At 41.3% G+C, this 20,326-nt stretch overlaps 1 protein-coding gene across 5 annotated transcripts in view; it reads right to left on the bottom strand.

Moving 5' to 3' along the window:
* The window catches only part of FAM13B (family with sequence similarity 13 member B), an 84,912-nt gene that overhangs the window by 52,245 nt on the left and 12,341 nt on the right, over window positions 1-20,326 (bottom strand). For all 5 annotated transcript variants that reach the window (XM_049785993.1, XM_049785996.1, XM_049785995.1 and 2 more), the window contains exons 2-4: window positions 11,482-11,648; window positions 8,247-8,438; window positions 7,647-7,859 (exon numbers count right to left, since the gene is read on the bottom strand). In XM_049785993.1, the coding sequence (XP_049641950.1) occupies window positions 7,647-7,859; window positions 8,247-8,403 (370 nt within the window). In that variant the 5' untranslated portion in view covers window positions 8,404-8,438; window positions 11,482-11,648. The remainder of the gene's footprint in view (window positions 1-7,646; window positions 7,860-8,246; window positions 8,439-11,481; window positions 11,649-20,326) is intronic.

Raw genomic sequence — 20,326 nt, 5'->3', positions numbered from 1 at the left:
GTAAGAGAAACAATTTAATATCGTGAAACTTTTTCACAGACAAACTGTAGAGACTTTCTTCTCCTCATATCCTAAAAGGAACAAAGAAAGTCAGCACAATTAGAACTAAACAAAAAGGAATTCCACTTCTCCTTGGTTCTCTTCTGAACTGATCTTTGTTTTTGTTTTTTTTTTGTTTTGTTTTGTTTTGTTTTGTTTTTTGGTTTTTGGTTTTTGAGCCATACCCGGCGGTGCTCAGGGGTTACTCCTGGCTGTCTGCTCAGAAATAGCTCCTGGCAGGAACGGGGGACCATATGGGACACCGGGATTTGAACCAACCACCTTTGGTCCTGGATCGGCTGCTTGCAAGGCAAACACCGCTGTGCTATCTCTCCGGGCCCTTGTTTCTATTTTCAAGGTGAATCCCTACGTTTACTATGTTTTCATTATACAAAGTAATCTTGTGTAAGTAGCTCCTTCTCTTGGGTTGCACTACCATAACTGTCATAAAAAGGGTCTGTCCCTTTAAAGTGGCCCCCTGGTAACTGTCACTTAGAGGCAGTTGAGGGGTGTATATGTATACCCCCAGCTCGATTGGTGGAGGGGAGGAATCCCTGCTGCTGCTACTGCTGCTGGCAGGTTTTCCTGGACTATAGCTGCATTTCCCAGATGGCTTCGTTGGATAAACTGTTGGACTGCCCTGTTGCTTCTCCTGTCTATCCCTCTTCCCTGGTTCTTTATCTGATTGAATCCTTGCCCTGGTCCCAAACTCAGATCTTTCACTCTCTCTCCCTCTCTGCCTCGAAAGTGGCTGTAAGGCCACTGGCTTCCCTACCCTGCCTGTTCCCCCATTACACCCAGTCTCCAGAAAAACCTCAGTTGTGCCTTGGCCTCTGGCAGGCGGCAAACAATGGCCTCTAGCACCTTCCTTCAGGTTCTTAATTTTTTTAAAACCTTGATAAAGGGGCCAGAGCAGGCAGGGTGTTTGCCTTGCATGCAACCAACACAGGTTTGAATTGCAGCATCCTACATGGCCTCCCCTAAGCACAGACGGGAGTAATTCCTGAGGGCAAAGCCAGAAATACCCCCAAAGCATTCATAGTATTTTTAAACTATAGTCCAGCCTCTATTGGTCTGAGGGAAAGTGAACTGGACCCATTTAAAAAGTTTGAGGACAGACAGTCTCTTCAACAAATTGTGCTGAACAATTGGATAACCACGTGTATAGAATTAAAGATTGATCCGTATCTCACACCTTACACAAGTCAATTCATAGTGGATTAAAGACCTTGAGATTAACCCAAATCCACAATGTTTACTGAGAAAAACAGACAGAACACTCCAAGACTTAAAATTCAAAGAAGTCTTCGATGATAGGATGCCAATGGCAAGAGCTATAACATCAAACCTAAGTAAATGGGACTACATTAAACTAAAAAGTTTCAGCATGGCAAAAAAAAAAAAAAAATAGGGCTAAAATTAGAAGGCAGCTAACTGAATGGGAGAAAAATTTTGCAATCAACACATCAGATAAAGGTTTGATATCTTAGATGTACGAAGTACTCACAAAGGTTAACTCCACAAAACCTCAAATCCCATCAAAAAATGGGGAGAGGAAAAGACACTTCCCTAAGGAAGACCAACAGATGGCCAACAGACACATGAAATAATGTTCATCATCACTTATTATTAGGGAAATCCAAATCAAGACAACAATGAGATATCAACTTACACCACTGAGGATAAAACATATCAAAAATTTCTGTTGGCGGGAATGTGGTGAGAATGGAACTTCCACTGCAGGTGGGAATGATTCCTGATCCAACCCATATGGAAAACACAAAGGAGCATTCTCACTGAACTCAAAATTGAGCTGCCATATGATCCAGCAATTCCCCTTTTGAGTAGCTATCTATCCCCCAGACAGAAAAGCATTCGTCCAAAAGAATGTATGCACACCGCTATTCATTTCAGCACTTGTACAACAGCTAAGACTTGGAACCAACCTAGATGTTCAACAACAGATGAGAGGATCATGAAGATGTGGTACATATACACAATGGGATACCACATAGCGGTAAGAAATGATACAATCATGCAATTTGCAGCAACATGGATGGAACAAGATATGTTAAATGAAGCTGAAGAAGAAAAATAAATACAGAATATCGCTTATTATGTGGTATTTAGAATAACTGCACGAAGAAACGCAACAGTCTAAATGGTAGTTATCTCGAACACCATTGGTCCCAGAGTATAGGGAGAAGAAACTGGGAGAAACATAATGCCTTATATTGTTTTCTATACTTCAGAGACCTGCAGCAAGATACAGCTGTTTAAATTGAATAGGTGTTAAATCAACTGTTCTTTGTAAATGTTTATAATAATATTCTTTTTTTTTTTTTTTTTTTTGGATTTTGGGCCACACCCGGTAACGCTCAGGGGTTACTCCTGGCTATGTGCTCAGAAGTTGCTCCTGGCTTTGGGGGACCATATGGGACACAGGGGGATCGAACCACGGTCCGTCCAAGGCTAGCGCAGGCAAGGCAGGCACTGCTTTTATCCATACAAACAGGTGCAGAATACATTTGGAAGCCATGGACTCTCACTATGAGAATGTCTTAATGTCTTAATTTTAATGTTTATAACTTTAATCTTTCTGTTTACAGTTCTTGGATATTTAGATTAGTCACCCTAGTTTCACATTACAATGCTATTTATATTAGACTCAAAATACAGTGCTCATTAAGATGTCTTGACAAATAAGCTATTCTATTCACTTTCCATTTAATTATGCCTGCTAATCTAATATTTATGTCTGCAGATACCATTGGAATAGGCAACTGCATGCCATAGACTCTTGCTATAGCACTCATTATGTTTTTGCAATTTATTTTCAATTCAAGATAGTTTACTATTATATCATAATGCCCATGATTTGTTTGCTTTCAGGAAAGGGACCCAGATGCTCAAGACAATACTTTGTGGTGTAGACTCCTTTTACAGTGCTCATTACCATTGCTATGTATTCTTGACTCGAAAATTATGATTGTTTTAAGTATGCTCTATGCACAATCTAACCCAGGGAGCCTTTCTTTGGCAAGGTTTACCCTCACCAATAATTTGCCTAAAAAATAGAAAACCTTTTCATCTAACTTACTGGCTTCATTTTGTTGTTGTTTGGGGGGGGGGTCACACCCAGTAGCCTTAGGGGTTACCTCTGGCTCTGCACTCAGAAATTGCTTCTGGCAGGCTCAGGGTACCAGGGATGCTGGTAATCAACCGTGGTCCGTCCAAGGGTTGGATACGTGCAAGGCAAACGCCCTACCACTGTGCTATCTCTTCGGCCCCCAGCTTTATATTTTTTAAGCCCTGACTCATTCCACCAGGCCTGGGTCAGTTTTTCATCTGCAACCTATGGAAATAGGTTGTCTGTCTGTCTATGTGTGTGTGTGTGTGTGTGTGTGTGAGTGTTGGCCACACCTATGTATGTCTAATGTCCGTCTGTATTTTACATACTGTCTATGTTGTATACAGTCCTTCTTGTTATATATAGCTCTTCCTTTCCCCCCTCCCCTGCTTACCATTTTACAAATCCTTTTCTATCCTTTCACTCTCTCATCCCTGATCTGTTATTTCTCCCTATTTATCCCTTTTTACTCTCAGTTCTTAACTCCTCAGGAACCAGAATGTTCCTCCCACCTCCCACCCCAACCAGCTGGCAGCCAGCTTCCAAAGGACAGCTTCCCAGCCTGCCTTGTCTAGGCCCAAGAAGAAGCTGCCACCACCACTGCTGCTGATTTGCTCTTGGCAGGCACTTTTCTCCAACTTCCCTTCATTGTGGACGTTGCTCACTACTGGATTCGACTTTTTAGAGACCCTCAGCTTAAGATATTTCCTGATATGTGACTGTTGGGAGCCATTTTTCAGACTCCACAAAACCATGTCGCAACTGAGGCTGTGCTCCAGATTTTTTTTTTTTTTTTGTGGTTTTTGGGTCACACCCGGCAGTGCTCAGGGGCCACTCCTGGCTCCATGCTCAGAAATTGCTCCCGGCAGGCACGGGGGACCATATGGGACGCCGGGATTCGAACCGATGACCTTCTGCATGAAAGGCAAACGCCTTACCTCCATGCTATCTCTCCAGCCCTGTGCTCCAGATTTTATCCCCCCTCCCAGACTATTTCCTTCATATATTTCTTTAGATTTATTTCCTTAATCAGTATAGTTCTTATTGTGTATTTTCTTTATGTAGATATAGTTTTTCCCATCCCTTTTTTGGATTGTGTTTGTAGGGAACTTTAGTAGATAAGTTTCTCTTGAATTCTGAGTTCATGTTACAACCAAGTTATAGGAATTGTTTAGCTTGCTATTTCTATCTCCATATGCACCACTAGTACCGTGTGGCAGTGTTCTTTTCGCTTAGACACATTAAAATGGGAAAATCTTATGTACAGAAAAAAGTTCTTTTTTAATACAAATAGGAACTGATTAATTTTAGATTGCAGGAGGGCCTTTCACCCTGAACATTTTCATAGTGAACTAGCCATTCGGGTTCACCCTGGACCTTGGATCCCATCTTTGGAACCAGCAGTTTTCTGCACCAGCCCCAGGATGGGGAAGGCCCTAATGGTGCCCTGGCATGGACTTGCTCCAGTGGGTTCATATGACACCCTGGTGACTTGGAAACAGCAACAGCTTGCTTTCAGGGCCGGGTTCCCTATATCGCCACCCAATGGTGCGATGAAACCAAGACACTCCATGATAACCTGAGTTCAACATACGATCTGTGTAAAACCAAGATCTCTAATCACAGAAATTAAACTGCAACAACAGTGATTGAAAAAAACTTTTACTCAACCATGAATGAAGACTTAAGGGTTACACAACTTAGTATACCCAGCGCCTGTAATTAGTCTTATGGCAAGATGTTTCATTGGTAGGGAAACCCTGTTTTTAGGCCAAAGGTTTTTCCTTTCTATTTTCCCCAACTTTTGCTGTGCATTTGCAAAAAAAAAAAAAAAAAAAAAAAAAAAAAACTACACCACCCCCCTTTTTTTTAAGTCTTATTAAATAGACTCCCATCTTTTTCATAGAATCTTGGGACATGAATTACTTTGTTTTACCTCATATTTCTGCGTTTTTCTATAAAATTAAGAAGAAAGAAAAAAAGAAAGGATGGGGATGGGGCCATGAGCCAGGGGCCAAGTGGTCTCAGGTACACTGGTAGAGACAGAACTAAATATCCAGACCAAAATCAACAACAGTAGAATCAAGAGACCTAAACTTTAACAATCGAAATTTAAATGGGCTGTTATACTGGCAGGTCAGGGGGCAAAGGATGGTGGTATAGGATGCACTCTAGGAATAATGGTGGAAGGAGGTCAACACTGGTAGTGGAATGGCCCTGATTCACTACATATATGAAATCCAACTATGGTTGAATTAGACCACAATGATTTCAATGAAATAAAATTTAAAAGATAAATAAAACACAAAAAAACCTGGAGCTGTAACAACAACTTAATAGTTTCTAGAAGAGAAGGGGAGGATAAAAGTCAAGCATACAGGGTGAACTGGCTAATGAAAAATGAAACTAGTTCTTTGGTGTTTTTATCAAAGCTGTTTACTTCATATTTCACGTTTTTATTTCTTTCCTAAAATGTAACCTACTACACATCCATGTTCTTTTGTATGCTTCCAAACATCTGTTATACAGAAGAGCTCAGTGACCTATAGGTCTGTTTTAATTAACAATTTTTTTCTTGATTATGTTTCTACTTTTTTGGAGGGGCCACACCCGGTGACGCTCAGGGGTTACTCCTGGCTATGTGCTCAGAAATCGTTCCTGACTTGGGGTCCTTATGGGATGCCAGAGGATCGAATCGTGGTCCGTCCTAGGTTAGTGCATGCAAGGCAAACGCCCCACTGCTTGAGCCACTGCTCTGGCCCCCATGATTCTACTTTTTGGTCATTTTTTCTTTTTGGTGTTTTTGGGCCACACCTGGTCATGCTCTGGGGTTACTACTAGCAGGCTCGGAGAACCATATGGAATGCCGGAAATTGAACAATAGTCGGTCCTGGGTCAGCCATGTACAATGCAAATGCCTTACCACTGAGCTATCATTCCGGGCCCAAACATTAAAATTTTATAGAAACTCTATGTAAAGCAACAATAAAAATTAAAACATTGAAATGAAAAGAAAAAGTTTCAGACCTCTGTCTTAGGCTAAGACCATTAACACCAGTAAATAGTGCCACAGGCAACTAAGAAGTTGAACCAGAAGATACAACTTCCAAGTTTATGTAATAAATAAGAATATAAGAAAACTTCTGTAATTATGATTTACATGTAATTATTATTTACCAAAAAAATAAATCTTGGTAAAAGGACTACTAGTCATGGGTGCCAGAGCAATTGCAGAGTGCAAAACAGTGTTTTCCTTGCATGTGGTTGACCAGGATTCAATCCTTAACACCCTATATGGTCCCCTGAAACAACCAGAGTGATCCTTATGCACAACCAGGAGGTAGCGTGGAACAGTTCAGTGTGGCCAAACCAAAAAAAAAAAAAAAAAAAAAAAGCATTCATATGAACATGGCATGAGTTTGGCCACCTCTGCAACACAATGCAAATCTAACACATTTATAAGGCATGAGCATTAAAATTTAAAATGCTGGGTATATGGGCCGGAAAGATAACACAGCATCAGGGTGTTTGCCTTGCACGAGGCTGACCCAGGACAGAACTGAGTTCAATTCCTGGCATCCCATATAGTCCCCAAAGCCTGCCAGGAGCAATTTCTGAGCAGAGCCAGGAGTAACCCCTGAGAGCCACTGGGTGTGGTCCAAAAACCAAAAAAATAAAGTAAAATAAAAGGCAGGCAGGGTAGAAACAAGGACAAATCGACGTTTTAATTTGACTTAGAATCTGATGTTCAATTTTTTTTATTTCTTTTAGTGAGATGTCCAAAAACAAGACACATCCCAAACCTGAATAGAAGTTTTCTGATTTCTGCTCAGAAAATTTATCAAAACAGGTATAAAAGTCCTCAGCGATGGAGCTGGAGAAATACCACAGCAGTAAGGCATTTGCCCGAGAAGGATCAGTTCGATTCCTTCTTTCCTACTCCCCTACTCTATTTCCTTTGTCTTCTCCTCTTACATCTTAGGTCAGGAGTCCTCAATCTATGGCCCACAGGCCACATGCAGCCTACTGAGGTAAATTTACCTTGGCTGGTCTGGCCCATGGGATGTTTTTGCCCGGATGCCAGTCCTGCTTAGCTGCCAACTATACCGGGACCGCAAGGTGCAGGTGTGAAAAGTGTACCGGTCCCTCCTCTCAAACTACAGCTCATGGGCCACTATCGTTCATATTTTTTTTAAACTACAGTCCACCCTCCAATGGTCTGAGGGACAGTGAACTGGCCCCATTTAAAACGTTTGAGGACCATTGCCTTAGGTTAAAACCACCATTAACACCAGAAGAAGTAAATAATGCCACAGGCAGCTAAGAAGCTGAATCACAAGATACAACTCCAAGTCTACGTACATATGTGAGAATATAAGAAAACTTATGTGATTATTATTTACATATCAAGATTTCTAAAAGAGCAAGGGCTTTGAAAGAAATATTAAAGGACTGATTAAGAATCAAATTGTATTACCTTGAGAAAGCTGCATCAAGTGAATATGAAAACTGCCTGGGATAACAGGTTCAGGAAGTTCTTGAAGGAAAAACCTAAGGAGACTAATAGCTGAGGGAACATCTGCTTCCTTAACCAAATCCACCTCTTCTCCACTGTCGTATCTCTGCCGAAGCCACTCCACTGTCTCAGCATTTCCATTGACTTGAAAAAGTCCTTGTTGCTCCAGACCTCCTACATTAATTCAAGGCAAAAATTCAACAAACTGCAACTCTAACTACTTAATCATATACTTAGCTCATTCTGCAACCAGCTTGAAATATCTGTTTTTCTGGAGTAGTTTTGGCACTAAATACCAGAAATGCAACATATCAGAGTTTATTTTCTTTTACCCCCACCCGAGTTCATATCTATTATAAATGTTATCACACACACCCCCATACGATTTAAAAATGCTCTAGCCTGGACTTTTCTAAGCCACAATTTTAAATTAAGAATTTCTATTTTCTTTCCTCACTGTACTGGACTTCCTGTATGAGAAAAAAATATATAAGGCAAAAAGGAGACAAAAAGTTGTATTTATAAAACAAAGACTAGCCCTAGAAATAAGGAAATGTATACCATGTTCCTCAATATAGTCCACAACGTGGCGGACTATGAACGGAACCTCATTGTCTGGATGTCCTCCCTGCTGCAGCTCATCAAGTGGAATTCCAAATATTTTGTTAGCAAGAACGGAGTTGCAGTTACTCAAGGAAGGGGAGGAGCTCTTCCTCATATCTTTTTTGCAGCCAGAAATCAAAGCTGTCTTTTCTGCCAAATGAAAGACAAAACAAAAAATGAGAAAAAAGGAAAACAGCTGGAATGATTAACAGAGGTGGCAACAGACCAAATACATTAGAAAAAATGTTTTACACCCTGAATGCTTTTATCTATTAAATATGTAATCAAATGTGATCAGGCCCATATCAGTTTCCAATAGTAAAGCTCAATACCATCAATCAGTTTCCCTAATATGTAGTTATTTGTGAGTGGCTCCTTTTATATTTGCTTATCCATTAAACAGTGGCAAAACTAATCATTAAATGTTAGTAAATAACAACAAAGGGGAAAATAAGGCTCTAAGAAGAGCTTGACTGAATTGCCAGGCAAACGGCAGACCAAGTCCATTTCAAGCACCAAACAGGCACAACTCTCAAGTAGAGTCAGGAATAACCCTGTAAGCAACACTAAATGTGGTCCCAAAACCCAAATAAGATCTTTATTAGTCAAGCTTATTAATGAGAGTTAAAAAGCCAAACCCAATGTATGAACTCTGCTACAAAAATTTTATCAAAACTCAATTCATGGGGCTGGAGAGATAGCACAGTGGAGTTTGCCTTGCAAGCATCCTATCCAGGACCTAAAGGTGGTTGGTAGCATATGGTCCCCCATGCCTGCAGGAGCGATTTCTGAGCAGATAGCCAGGAAGTAACGCCTGAGCACTGCCGGGTGTGGCCCAAAAACCAAGAAAAATAAAACAACAAACAAACTCAATTCATAAGCATCTAAAATAAACAAAACAGGCGATAATTTGGGGGGGGGGGGTTTGGGCCACACCCTGCTGTGCTCAGGGGTTACTCCTGGCTATCTGTTCAGAAATCACTCGACAGACTTGGGGGACCATATGGGATGCTGGGAATTTTACCACCATCCATCCTGGATTGGCAGTGTGCAAGGCAAACTCTCTACCACTGTGCTATCTCTCTGGCCCCATTTTTTTTTTTTAATAAATGATACACAGTAAGAATAAGATTAAGATGGGAAAAAAAAAATGATGGGGCCGGAGAGATAGCATGGAGGTAAGGCATCTGCCTTACGTGCAGAAGGACAGTGAATCAAATCCTGACATCCATATGGTCTCCCGAGCCTGCCAGGGGCGATTTCTGAGAGTAGAGCCAGGAGTGGCCCCTGAGCGTGTGCTGGTGTGACCCAAAAACCAAAAACAAAAAGATTAAGATTAAGAATTTCTACATGACAGAGCAGCCATAGTATATATACATAATATATTCATATACACAAAGAAAAATGATCATAGGTATCAACTTTCAATAAGAATGTTCTTATTGGTCCTATTAGTATTGCAAAATTACTCCAAAGATTTTCCGATCTGGTTTAGAAGAATTTTTGTCTTTGAGATATTGTGATGAAAATGGGACCAGAAAATTTCATTTTCTATTCATTTAGATAAGAAACTATTTTTAGGGCCCGGAGAGAGAGCACAGTGACGTTTGCCTTGTAAGCAGCCGGATCCAGGACCCAAAGGTGGTTGGTTCGAATCCCGGTGTCCCATATGGTCCCCCGTGTCTGCCAGGAGCAGACAGCCAGGAGTAACCCCTGAGCACCCCCTGAGCACCACCGGGTATGGCCCAAAAACCAAAAAAAGAAACTATTTTTAGGCTTGCTCTCTCAAGCCTATGTTCTCCTTTAGACACATATCTTTGCTTGCTTGCTTTTCCACTCTGGAGAGACCCATGTTCTCACTTGAACATATACTGGTTCTCTTTATCTCCCTTCATGTCTATCTAAGTTAATTTCTTTGTTTTGTTTTTGGGCCACACCGATGACGCTCAGGGACATGCGCTCAGAAATCGCTCCTGGCTTGGGGGACCATATGGGACGCCGCTGTTCATACTAAGCTAGCCCGGGCAAGGCAGATAGATGCCTTACTGCTTGTGCCACCGCTCCAGCCCCTATCTAACTTAATTTTGTTCATTAAAACTATCTTGCTTGGGCCCGGAGAGATAGCACAGCGGCGTTTGCCTTGCAAGCAGCCGATCCAGGACCAAAGGTGGTTGGTTCGAATCCCGGTGTCCCATATGGTCCCCCGTGCCTGCCAGGAGCTATTTCTGAGCAGATAGCCAGGAGTAACCCCTGAGCACCGCCGGGTGTGACCCAAAAAGACAAAAAAAAAAAAAAAAAAAAAAAAAAAAAAAAAAACTATCTTGCTTATGGACCTGAGAGATATACATTGCATAGGGTGCTAGCCTTGCAAGTGGCTGACTCAGGTCCACTCTCAGCAATCCTATGGTCCACCAAGCCCACCAGGAGTGACTCCTGAGAACAGAGCCAAAGTATCCAGAAAAAAAACCAGAAACAACACAAGGCCAGAAAAAAAAACTCAAGACTAAATATGACTGCAGAGCATGTGAGAAGCCCAGATTTCAACCCCCGAGCACTACTCAAGAGTAAACCCAACAAAGCAACAAGAATAGCCACTGAGTCCTCATTTTACAAAAGCTGATAATGAAATAAAAGGCCTCTTAACATCTCCCAAAAGAAAATTCCTTTCACAATACAATAGAAAGATAACAGCACAGGGGCCGGAGAGATAGCATGGAGGTAAGGTGTTTGCCTCTCATGCAGGAGGTCATCAGTTCGAATCCGGTATGGTCCTCGTGCCTGCCAGGAGCAATTTCTGAGCCTGGAGCCAGGAATAACCCCTGAGCACTGCCGGGTGTGACCCAAAAACCACAAAAAAAAAAAAAAAAGCTAACAGCACAAAGATAAATCTACTAAAAATTCTTGCTTTACAAAAATTAGGTCCATACATACTAAACCACTGAAACAAAATAAAAGTCACAATATAAAAAAAGGCAATCCATCTAACTTAACAGAAACAGTGGAAAGTAACTTTGGAACAGCAAAATGTCATCTATTTACATTATTTTTAGACATTCTTCATTCCATTCACACAATCTGCCAGCTAATAATTACAAAACCTCAAGTTAATAAATAGCAGTAAGGTAAACCCTGAGTCTCTGGATTTATTCAGCCTGGGATAATGATGTTTAAAAAAAAAAAAAGAGAGACTTACCTTTGAGTACTTAAACACCTAAGTTTAAAAAACGGCTTCTGCACCTGCTACCCTCACTGAGCAAGCATTTTTTTGTCATTTATGGCTGTTTGAGATTATGGCAGAAGATCAGCCTGTAGTTCCTCATTGAAGAAACGCAGAACTCGATCAGTACTTCAGCAGTTAATCTGGGAAGGAAAAAAATTCTATTAGGAGTTGGATACATGAGAGTTTGATCCACAGCACCACATATGATCCCGTGAGCAGCACTGCCAGGAGTGATCCCTGAGTACAGAAATAAATCCCGAGTGCAGCTGAGGGTGATCCAAAACAACCATCCCAAATATTGCATTAATTTCCCACATCTATAGCCATGAAAAAAGACTGAAGTACATTTTGAAAAGTACCTGTATGAAAATCTTTCTGTGACCTAATTATAGGCAAAACCTCAGAAGGGTTTCAGTTAAGACGGCTAACCTGTATAAGAACCATATAATTAATAAAATGGGAAGGAATGGAAGTATTTCACGTTGAATTTGACGGTATGTATCTTTAGAGACTGGACCCATTCAAATAATCCAATTTCCTCAACAGGATCCAAGTGCAAGCAAACAAACAGCAAACTCAGAGCACTCAGCACTTTTTTCAGCATGCACTCAGAAACAAGGAACCATTTCCAGTTTAAAGTGTCAAATGGGGCCTGGAGAGATAGCACAGCAGCGTTTGCTTGCAAGCAGCCGATCCAGGACCAAAGGTGGTTGGTTCGAATCCCGGTGTCCCACATGGTCCCCTGTGCCTGCCAGGAGCTATTTCTGAGCAGATAGTCAGGAGTAACCCCTGAGCAACGCCGGGTGTGGCCCAAAAATAAAAAATAAAAAAAAAAAGTGTCAAATGAGCTTAAGACTGCACTTATTCAGTGTATAAATGTCAGTTGTCTGAGGTTTCTGATTTAGACAGGTAATAGCACATGCTGGGGAAGTGCAGGTAACAGAACCAGGAAGGTTAACATTCAGTATCAACTCCACCATTCTGCAGCTATGACCTGAACTTCTTCCGTGTAACTAAGCCTAGATCTCCTTATATAAAGAAAAAACACCTATACAGGTGAAATAATACAAGGGGGTGGTAGAAAACCAATTTCCTATCTCATCTTTGCCTAATAAATGGCAAAATGACTAGCAAACAAGTTCAGTGACTTAGAACATCTGACTTGCAAGCGTTAAGATGCTGAGTTCAACCCCCCAATGCTACCACATGCTCAAGAATGCATCTGGTTATTCTGCTATCTCTGATCCCCAACAATAAAAGATGCTTTATTCCTTGTGAGCACCTTTTTTTTTTTTTTCTGGTTTATGGGCCACATGCGGTGATGCTCAGGCTATGGCTATGCGCTCCTGGCTTGGGGGACCCAAATGAAACACTGGGGGATAGAACCAAGGCCTGTCCTGGGTCAGCCGCGTGCAAGGCAAATGCCCTACTGCTGCGATATCGCTCCAGCCCTGTGAGCACCATTTCTTTTTTCTTTTTTTTTTTTATTGTGACTGAAGTTCATTTACATAGAATTATTTACGATACATAGTGACAATAAATGAAGGGCATTCCCACCACCAATGTTATCCTCCCTCCACTCGTTCCTAGCATGTCTCCCAGCACCATTTTTTTAAAAAAGTGTGAGCATCTCAGCTAGAAAGTTCAGTCCCTGGCAAGCACCTGCATGTTAACAACACAGCAGCAGCCTCCAGTAAACACTACATAACCAGAAAGTACTTAAGCACAACTAAAGAGTATAGCCCCAGCAAAGGGGAAGGGCCCAAGAACAATGGAAGGAGTGCAGCCCTCTCTGCACTACAGCCAAGTAAGCACAGGTAAAATATGCAAGCACTGGGGGCCAGAGTGATAACAAAGTAGGGCATAGCCTACCGGGACGGACCTGGATTCAATCCATGGCAGGGGTGGCAAAAAGGATTTTTACCCTCACTCAAAATGGCAAAATGCAGTATGTGTTTCATATATTATTGTTAAAATTAGATGCTTTTGTGTGTTTGTCTGTTTTGGCAAGTCCCTGCGTAGTGTGGCTCTCTGACTCTCACAGTTTAAAATTTTGGCTTTTTGTTCGAACTTATTCGCCACCCCTGATCTATGGCATCCCATATGGTCCCCTAAGCCTGCCAGGAGCGATTATTCCTGAGCACAGAGCCAGGAGTAACCCCAGAGTGATGCTGGGTGTGGTCCAAAAACCAAAATAATAAAATATGCAAGCACCAACAGCCAGATGTGTGCAACACCTGACAACAACAAAGGGAGAACATGAGAAGACAGGACAAAAGCAAATAGGCTGGAGAGAGAAGGAAAAACCTATCTGTCAAAGTATTTAGTATTCAGTAACATCATGTGCTGTAAATTCTAGTTATCTACCACGAAATCTTTTCATAAGCTCAGTAAGCTACATTGTAGCATTCTGTTCAACAGGATTCAAGTAAGCAAAGGAGTATTATCATTCAGTGTGGTTTGCAAAGAAATCTTTCAAGTTGGGGCCAGAGAGATAGCACAGCAGTAGGGCCTTGCAAGCAGACAACCAAGGACCAAAGGTGGTCCGAATCCTGGCATCCCTTATGGTCCCCCACGCCTGCCAGGAGTAACCCCTGAGCGCTGCTGGGTGTGGCCCAAAAACCAAAAAAAAAAAAAAAAAAAGAAGTAGTTGTCTTACAAGTTACATGCAGGAATTACAATAAAAGCCATGGAGAGGGAGGTAACTCAGTAGGCAACACTTAAAAATTGTACTTCTGGGGCCGGAGAGATAGCATGGAGATAAGGCGTTTGTTTGCCTTTCATGCAGAAGGTCAGTGGTTCGAGTCCCAGCATCCCATATGGTTCCCCGAGCCTGCCAGGAGCGATTTCTAAGCATAGAGCCAGGAATAACCCCTGAGCGCTGCTGGGTGTGACCCAAAATAAAAAAAAATAATAAAAATAAAGTAGGCTATCTTCTATTTGCATGTGGGAGACCAAGGTTTTCCCTGGCAGTACATGGTCTTGAAAGCAGAATACCATCAGCAATACCACATAAGCCCCACAGGAGTGACCCAAAAAACAAGAACCCAGAGGTCAGAACAATAGTATAGTGGTAGGGCATCTGCCTTGCACATAATCAATTATGGCATCCTATATGGTCCTTAAACCACACCAAAAGTAATCCCTTAGCGCAGCCAGGATCTTTAAGTCCAGAGCACCACTGAGTGTGGCAAAATAATAATAATAAACCAAAGGGTATAAAATCTGTATTCCACAACAAACCTTTAGTAGATAATTATACCTCCTGAAATGGCTGCTAAAGCACAAGTTACTGAACTGAAAAACAACTTCAAAGTTATATGTAGGTCTGGAGAACTTATACTTCCTGCAAGGAGCTAGCTTTGCATGTAGCCAAAGCAAGCTCTATTCCCAGCACCCCATAAGGAAGGTATCACCAAGTTATCCCAGAGCCCTAAGCTCCTCCAAGTGTGGTCCAAAAAATCTAAAAACAGAAAAATGAAAACAAAATTAAGTTATGTAAGTTCCTTTGTAGAGTATAATAAAATGTTTCATCCTATAATAGAAAGGGCAATCTGACCGCTGTACAATGAATAAGTATTTTGGTTTGGTTTGCTGTTTTATTTTTCTTGTGCTTTTGCCTTTCTTTTTCCCTGTTTGATTTCAATACCCATCGGTATTCAGGAGTCTCACCTGTCACTGGGTATTGCTCAAGGGACCGGTGGACTGGAAATTGAATTCAGGGTTTCATGCAAGTACTCTACGAAGAAGCCACATCCTGTAGCTCCCCAAACCCATCATTAGAAGAGTTTTAGAGGGAAGCTCTACACATCACTATGTAATTACAAATGTCTTATTAAAACCAGGAACCAGTTATATCTACTACTACCCAACTTCTTAACAATCTTATCTTTCCTAAAGCTTAGAATGTAGAATGGGAGTCTAAAATCTCTAAGTACAAATTCATTCTCACTATTAAAAACAAAGGAGTAATGAACCTACCAGGTAATGAGTTTCACTCTCCTGAAGAAACTGATGAAGGGGTAATGATGATGATGATGAATAAATCATTACAACCTAACATTGAATGCGTAGTAATAATAGGCTATGCCATTCTGTATATTTTACGTGTATTGATACTATTTTTTTTTTTTTTTTTTTTGTGGTTTTTGGGTCACACCCGGCAGTGCTCAGGGGTTTTTCCTGGCTCCATGCTCAGAAATTGCTCCTGGCATGCATGGGGGACCATATGGGACGCCGGGATTCGAACCGATGACCTTCTGCATGAAAGGCAAATGCCCTACCTCCATGCTATCTCTCCGGCCCGTATTGATACTATTTTTATAAACCTTTCTTTTGAAAGAGATTCACAAATGCCTAAAGCTTTTCTTTTACCCAGAGCCCCCCTAGCAGCGACAGTATTTAAAGATATGACTCAGAAAAGTGTAGCTTGCAAAGTCCTTGTTCTTTTTTGGTTTGTTGTTTTTGCTTCTGTTTTTGTAGGGTGGTCCCACACATAGTAGTGCTCAGAACTTACTCCCTGAATAAAGGGATATGCTTAGGGATTTCTTCTTGCAGGAATTGACCAGCAAGGAGGGACAAAGTGGGGTCAACAGCACAAAGCAAGTTCCCTACCCACTGCACTATTTCCTCCCGCTATTTTTCTGGGCCCCTTCCCCAAGCCCTTGTTCTTAATCATTATACTATACTATTTATCTATGTGAATTTTTATAATTTAAAGTATCATAGAATCTTCATATTTTAGCCCTCAAATTATTTGAAATCAATGAGAGTCCGATTTGAAATTCCAGAGTTAACCTATTCCAGGGGTGGCAAACAAGTTCGACACAAAGAGCCAAAATTTTAAACTGTGAGAGTCAGAGAGCCATACTACGCAGGGGCCTACTAAAACAGACAAACACACAAAAGCATCTAATTTTAACAATAATATATGAAACACATATTGCATTTTGCCATTTTGAGTGAGGATAAAAATCCTGTTCGCTACCCCGGACCTATTCTAACTTGCTAAAAGGTAATAAGGTCAGGTCAGCCAATGCTTTGGACCTGTCTAGCAAAGAATTATTCATAGGAGACTTCTATTTAGAGCGCACTGCTGAGAGCATTCAGAATAGTGGCTTAAAATAAAATTCAGGCAAACTGCAAAAAAGTTTTGAGGTTTAGTTTTTTTGTTTATTATTTAGGGGGCTTTTTTTTGCCATGCTTGGCAATCCAGAGAGTCAGGAATCACTCCTACCAGGCTCAGGGGACCATATTGGATGCTAGGGATCAAACTTGATTAAGCCACAAGCAAGGCAAGCCACCTTACTCACTGTACTATCTCTCCAGCCCAGTAAGTTTAGACACTTAATCCTGTTTCCTACCCCTTTTTGAATCTTAAATTATTTAAATACTCCCTTTATACCTGTAATGGGATGAAGTATTCATATCCACCAAGAAGCTCAGAATGTGACCTCATTTAAATAGAGGTTCTTTGCATATGCAATTTCATGAAATCACCCTATATTTAGGGTGAGCCCTAAATCCAATGCCTAATGTCCTTGTAAAAGCAGCACAGAAAAACAAGGACACTGAGGAGGCTCCGTGAAGAGGGAGGCAGAATGTAGCTTTGCTATCACAGACGAGGAACAATTATCAGAAGCATAGAAAGAATTCTCTGCCTAGATTCTTTGGCAGAAGGGACCTGCCACACCTTAATATTTTGTTTGGTTTTGTTGTTTCAATGCTCAGGACTTACTGTATTTTTCACTCTATTCTGTTAAGATGCACCTGATCGAGGCTGGAGCCATCACACAGCAGCAGGACATGACACGTGACCAAACAAGATGGACCTGAGTTCTGTGGACCCAGGTTCTGTTCCCAACATCCCATATGCCCCCCCCCAAGCCAGGAGTGATTTCAATTTCAGAGCAAAGAGCCAGGAATAACCTGAGTGCCGCCAGGTGTGCCCCCTCCCCCCAAAAAAAGAACAAAAGATGCACTTGACTATACTTGACACACATAATTTTTAGACGTGGAAAACAAAACAAAAAAAAAATATATATATATAAAGCAAGTGGTGCAACATGAGATGCCATCAGGAGATGGCGGACTGGGAACAACCAGTCTGCGAGGCTGAAGTATTTTTACAAATACAAATATGCAGGTCCACAACTGGTTAAAGACATTTACTTAATTTTTTTTTTTACATCAGAAAATAAAAAAAACATTTTTTAAAATACTTTTTCGTTAATATAAAAAAAAAATAATTCAAGTATGGGCCGGAGCAGTGGCGCAAGCAGTAGGACGTCTGCCTTACATGCGCTAACCTAGGTTCAATCCCTGGAGTCCCATATGGTCCCCCAAGCCAGGCACAATTTCTGAGCACATAGCCAGGAGTAACCCCTAAACATCACCGGATGTGGCCCAAAAACCAAAATATAAATAAAAATAAAAATAAAAGCAGCAATCAAATAGTCTTCAATGGAAAGCTCTATATTTGATGGTGAAAACGTGTTAACCTGATTGCTCGGACTACGTGGTATGTGCACAATAATAAAAGGGGAGTAATACTGCAGATGTCAGGTGGTTAGTATATGCTCTCCTCCCCTGAATTCAAGCTTCAACTCAAAATGGAATGCCTTTCATAAGACACACATTTTCCCCCATCATTGGGGTGGGGGTGCGTCTTATAGTGAGAAAAATACGGTACTCCTGGAATTACTCCTGGCAATGCTTGGAGGACCATATGGGATACTGGGGATCAAACTGGATTGATCACATGCAAAACAAGCACTCTATCCTACCCTCAGTACTGTCTTACTATCTCCCAACCCCATGAATTTTAATTTTAGCCTTTACTTATTTTTTTTTTTTTTGGTTTTTATTCGGGGAGTACATCCAGTGATGCTCAGGGGTTACTCTTGGCTATGCACTCAGAAATCACTCCTGGCTTAGGGGACCATATGGGACGCTGGGGATCAAACCGAGGTCGGTCCTGGGTCAGCCACGTGTAAGGCAAGCACCCTACGCAATTGCTCCAACCCAACCTTTAAGACTTTTAATCTGAGAGGAAATTTTCCATTTTAAGAGAACCTTGGGGGCCGAGAGGTGGTGCTAGAGGTAAGGTGTCTGCCTTGCAAGCGCTAGCCAAGGAAGGACCATGGTTCAATCCCCCCAGGACCCATATGGTCCCCCCAAGCTAGGGGCAATTTCTGAGCGCTTAGCCAGGAGTAACCCCTGAGCATCAAATGGGTGTGGCCCAAAAAAACAAAAAAGAAAGAGAACCTTACTTGTACTAATTTATCATGGAAATCCTAGAAAATAAACATAAAATCTAAACTACAATATTCAACTCTAAAAGAAAAGTAGTTGGAGATGCCACAGAAAATGCTCCCAAAAGATCTGATGAGGGGCCAGAGTAACAGTACATTGGGTAGGACATTTGCCTTACACATGGCTGACCCAAGACAAACCCGGGCTAGATCCCTGGCATCCCATATGGTCCCCCGAGGCTGCCAGAAGTAATTTCTGAGTGCAGAGCAGGAGCAACCCGAACACTTCCGGGTGTGACTCAAAAACAAAAACAAAAAAAGTCTGATGAAATGTCCTCACAGACAGGATGAAGTAAATGCAAACAAAACAACTAATACAATAAAAATGTTTTATGATTTTACAATTAAGGCAACCTGTAGATACATTCCCATCCTCTTAAGATAAACTGCCATTTTCATGAGGAAAATATTCTACCTTCAAACTGAACAGATAGATGTACAAAAAGAACTTTTCCCAAAATGCTTTTGCCAAAATAGGATACAATTCAGATAAGAAATTTTAAAAGAACATCTCAATAACTAGTCAACACTAAAAATTTTATCACTACCACACAAAGCACCCATAGTGAACTGGGTCTCAATATAGATAAACTGTGGAAACACAAAAATGTGGCCAAGGCTGTAGCTCAGCAGTGGAGTGAAGCCCTTGCCTTGCATGTATGAGGGAGGCCCTGCATTCAATCCCTGGCATCACAGGATTCCCCCACACAAAGCCAGGGTAACTCCCAAGTACTAAGTACAGCCTCAGAACATTGCCAGGTGAGGCCCCCAAATAAAACAAAACAGAACATTAAGCTTGTAGGACCAGGGAGATGGCTTAAATCCTAAAATACATACATTGCACTGGGGAATACAGCAGCATAAGTATCAATTTGGTCCCCTTACACTCCCCCAAGGGAACTCTGAGTACACTACTAGGAAAAGCCCAACAACAAAACTTAAGTCTGTAAACAAGTGTTGTGGTGTCTAAGTCAATGAGTCAAAGGTAAAGCTTAGCAAATGTATCCCAGTTTAGATAAAGCTCTAAACAAACACAAAACCGAAGAAGCACCTCTCCATTCCAGTTCAACAAGAGGAACTGAAAAAGTTGCCAATAAGCTCTATAGGTTCTATAGGAGTTCTTTCTAGTCTGAGAAACTGACAAGGAATTCATCTAAGACGCTTAACAGTAGTCAATCAAGTCAACAGAAAGATCAAACAAAAAGGTCCTACAATAAATTCATCTGTCAAAAGTTCATAGACGCTACATTAGTCAGAAAAATACCTTGTTTTGTTTAAGTCTACTATTAAATTCATACTGGCTTTGCAGTTAATATAGTGTAATTACAATAAAGTATAACTAAAAGAGAATTCAAGACTACAAAGCTTTGTAAATTAAAGAGCTCTCTAACCTCAATAGATTTCCTTTAAAAGAAGTGGGGGTGGTCAGGAAGATAGCTAAAAGAGCCGTAGCATATACTTTGCTCACATGTAAGAGTCCTTGGTTCAATGCCCAGCATGGCATA

Source organism: Suncus etruscus, chromosome 14, assembly GCF_024139225.1.
Source record: "Suncus etruscus isolate mSunEtr1 chromosome 14, mSunEtr1.pri.cur, whole genome shotgun sequence".
NCBI lineage: Eukaryota > Metazoa > Chordata > Mammalia > Eulipotyphla > Soricidae > Suncus > Suncus etruscus.
The sequence above is the reverse complement of the archived record's forward strand: the minus strand, read 5'-3'. Positions and strand labels throughout refer to the sequence as shown.